General features: G+C 59.5%; 1 protein-coding gene across 1 annotated transcript in view; it reads right to left on the bottom strand.

Moving 5' to 3' along the window:
• Nucleotides 1–3: 3 nt before the first annotated feature.
• Nucleotides 4–2,200, bottom strand: part of SUPT5H (suppressor of Ty 5 homolog (S. cerevisiae)) — a gene marked incomplete at both ends in the record, with an annotated part of 2,911 nt that continues 714 nt past the window's right edge. The window contains 9 exons of the mRNA XM_009703199.1: nucleotides 4–147; nucleotides 303–449; nucleotides 560–715; nucleotides 828–964; nucleotides 1,042–1,135; nucleotides 1,334–1,439; nucleotides 1,583–1,653; nucleotides 1,742–1,831; nucleotides 1,909–2,160. Of these exons, the coding sequence (XP_009701501.1) occupies nucleotides 4–147; nucleotides 303–449; nucleotides 560–715; nucleotides 828–964; nucleotides 1,042–1,135; nucleotides 1,334–1,439; nucleotides 1,583–1,653; nucleotides 1,742–1,831; nucleotides 1,909–2,160 (1,197 nt within the window). The remainder of the gene's footprint in view (nucleotides 148–302; nucleotides 450–559; nucleotides 716–827; nucleotides 965–1,041; nucleotides 1,136–1,333; nucleotides 1,440–1,582; nucleotides 1,654–1,741; nucleotides 1,832–1,908; nucleotides 2,161–2,200) is intronic.

The raw sequence follows: 2,200 nt of genomic DNA, 5'->3' as shown, positions 1-2,200 counted from the left end.
CGAGTGAGGCCCGTCTATGACTTTAACGATGTCCTTGACGTGGATGTTGTTCTGCTCCGAGTCGAGGGCGACGGCGAAGCGGTTGTCTTTTTTCCTGGTGACGGCTTGGTGCCTCACTGTCACCACCTTCCCATACATGTTCAGCACCTGTGGGGACAGCGAGAAGCTGGAAGAGGGGTGGCCAAAAGCAGGGCCCCCCCTAGAGCACCGGACACAGCCCTGTCACAGGGATGAGCATGAAAACCTCCCCCCTCGGGACACAGACACGGCTTCTCCGAGCATCCCATGGAGCTGGAACACACCTGGAAGGTCTCCCGTTCCAGGCGGACGATGACACCCACGGTTTGGGGGTCCAGCTGCACCAGCTCACCCCACTCGTGCTGCCCCCCAACATCCACGCCGGATGCCGTCTCTGAGCAGAGCTGCAGGTCCCGCGGCAGAACCTTGAGCTGGTGGCGAGAAGCGTGAGACGCAGCCATTTCCCCCTCTTTTTCCCCCAAAAAACAGTACGTTTTGGGGCAGGACACGGCACCGAGCTGGGCTTTTCACCCCCAAGTACCTCGTGCATGGTGAGGTCAGAGAAAAGGATGACGAAGTTTTCCTCCACCCTCACAATCAGCCCCGTGTCGCCCTCGAAACGTCCTGCGATCACCTTGACGTGGTCGCCCATCTTAAAATACTTGCGCAGCTCCTGAGCTGGGAACTCCAGCATGTCCTGGGGGAGGAAAAGACCACCGTGGGCACAGGGAGAGGGGGCTGGGGGAGTCCCAGGGTGGCCACGGTGGCCCCAGGAGGCACCCAGTGTCACTCCCCATGGATATCCTGACCTTCAAGTCCTCGTGTTTGGGCATGATGGTGATCTTGTTGCCGTCGACACTGAGAATTTTGCCTTGCAAGTTGATCAGCTCGCCCTCGCACACCTCCACGTTGTCACCGGGCTGGAAGTTGTGCTCTCGTTCCTTCCCTGGGGTGATGGTGGGGACGGTGAGGGGATGGTGCCGTGACGGGGGCGACGGGGGGACGGTGGTGGTACCCACTTACCCGTGCTCTCTGTCACCACTTCCAGGTCGATGCCTTCAGGTTGGTCCTCAAACTTCTCCAGCTCCGACAAGGTGGGCTTCACCCCCTCCGTTATCTGTCGAGAGGGGAGCTGGTGGCGAAATTGCCCTATTCTGCCCCAAAATACCCCACTCCGCCCCAACTTAGCAGCACCGTTCCCACTGAGGGCCCAGCACCCTCCCGACACCGCTCAATGTTAAAAAGGAGATGGTTTCAGGGGAAAACCAGTGGGTTTTGGGTTCAAACCCCAGCACAACAGGGCAGCGGCGCTCACCACAGCCGACATGGCAAAGCTCTTGAAGAGGAATCCTTTGCGGCTGTAGCGGTTGCCTTCAAAGATGAGAAAGTCACCATCGGATGCCACATCACCTCCCAGGGACCTGGGACAAAACCCAAATCACCCCCTCCGTGGGCAGGAAGCCCCCTCCAGGGATGAAAGCCCTCCCTCAGCGAGGGCAGCTCCCCCCGGGAAGGGCTTTCAGGGTCATATGCGATGTCCCCTGGCACGGTGACGGTCGCCTACCGGATCTTCTCGGCATCAAAAAGTCGCTGTGGTGGTCGCTTGAACTTCTTCCTCTTGGCAAACCAGTCTTTCTACGGGGTGGGAGGCAGCGGGGGCATGAGCGAAAGGCGGCGCGGCACGGCAGCAGCGCCGGCACCGGCACGGGGTGGATCCGCTTACCAGGCTCATGCGAGCTTTGATCCGGTCAAAGTCGATGCGAGGAATCATCTTGAGGGAAATTTGGTTCTGGCTGGGCTCCACGTAATCCACCTGGGGGGCACAAACGTGGGGTGAGGCGGGTGTTGTACCCCGCCTCCACGGCGCCTTCCTCCTCTTCTCCTCCTCACCTGGGCGATGTCATCTTTGTAGATTCCCCTCTTGAGGCGCACCCAAGATTTGGGTTTGAGGTTGGTGACCTCTTTCACCACCTTCAGGACGTCGGTCATCTCCTTGATGGGGACCATTTGCTGGTTCCAGTAACCCATGCGCAGGTTGCCCACTCCCTCAATCGCTTGCTTGACGTGCGTCTGCTTGTAGGCTTCCACGTAAATATAACCCTTGACGTGCTCGGGGGCCACCACCGACTTGATCTGCAGGGGCTGGAGGACAAGGGAACGCGTTGGGGACATGTTAGGGACA

This window comes from Cariama cristata, unplaced genomic scaffold (assembly GCF_000690535.1).
Source record: "Cariama cristata isolate BGI_N322 unplaced genomic scaffold, ASM69053v1 scaffold39456, whole genome shotgun sequence".
Classification (NCBI taxonomy): Eukaryota; Metazoa; Chordata; class Aves; order Cariamiformes; family Cariamidae; genus Cariama; species Cariama cristata.
Note: the sequence above shows the minus strand (reverse complement) of the source record. Positions and strands in the feature narration are given on the sequence as shown.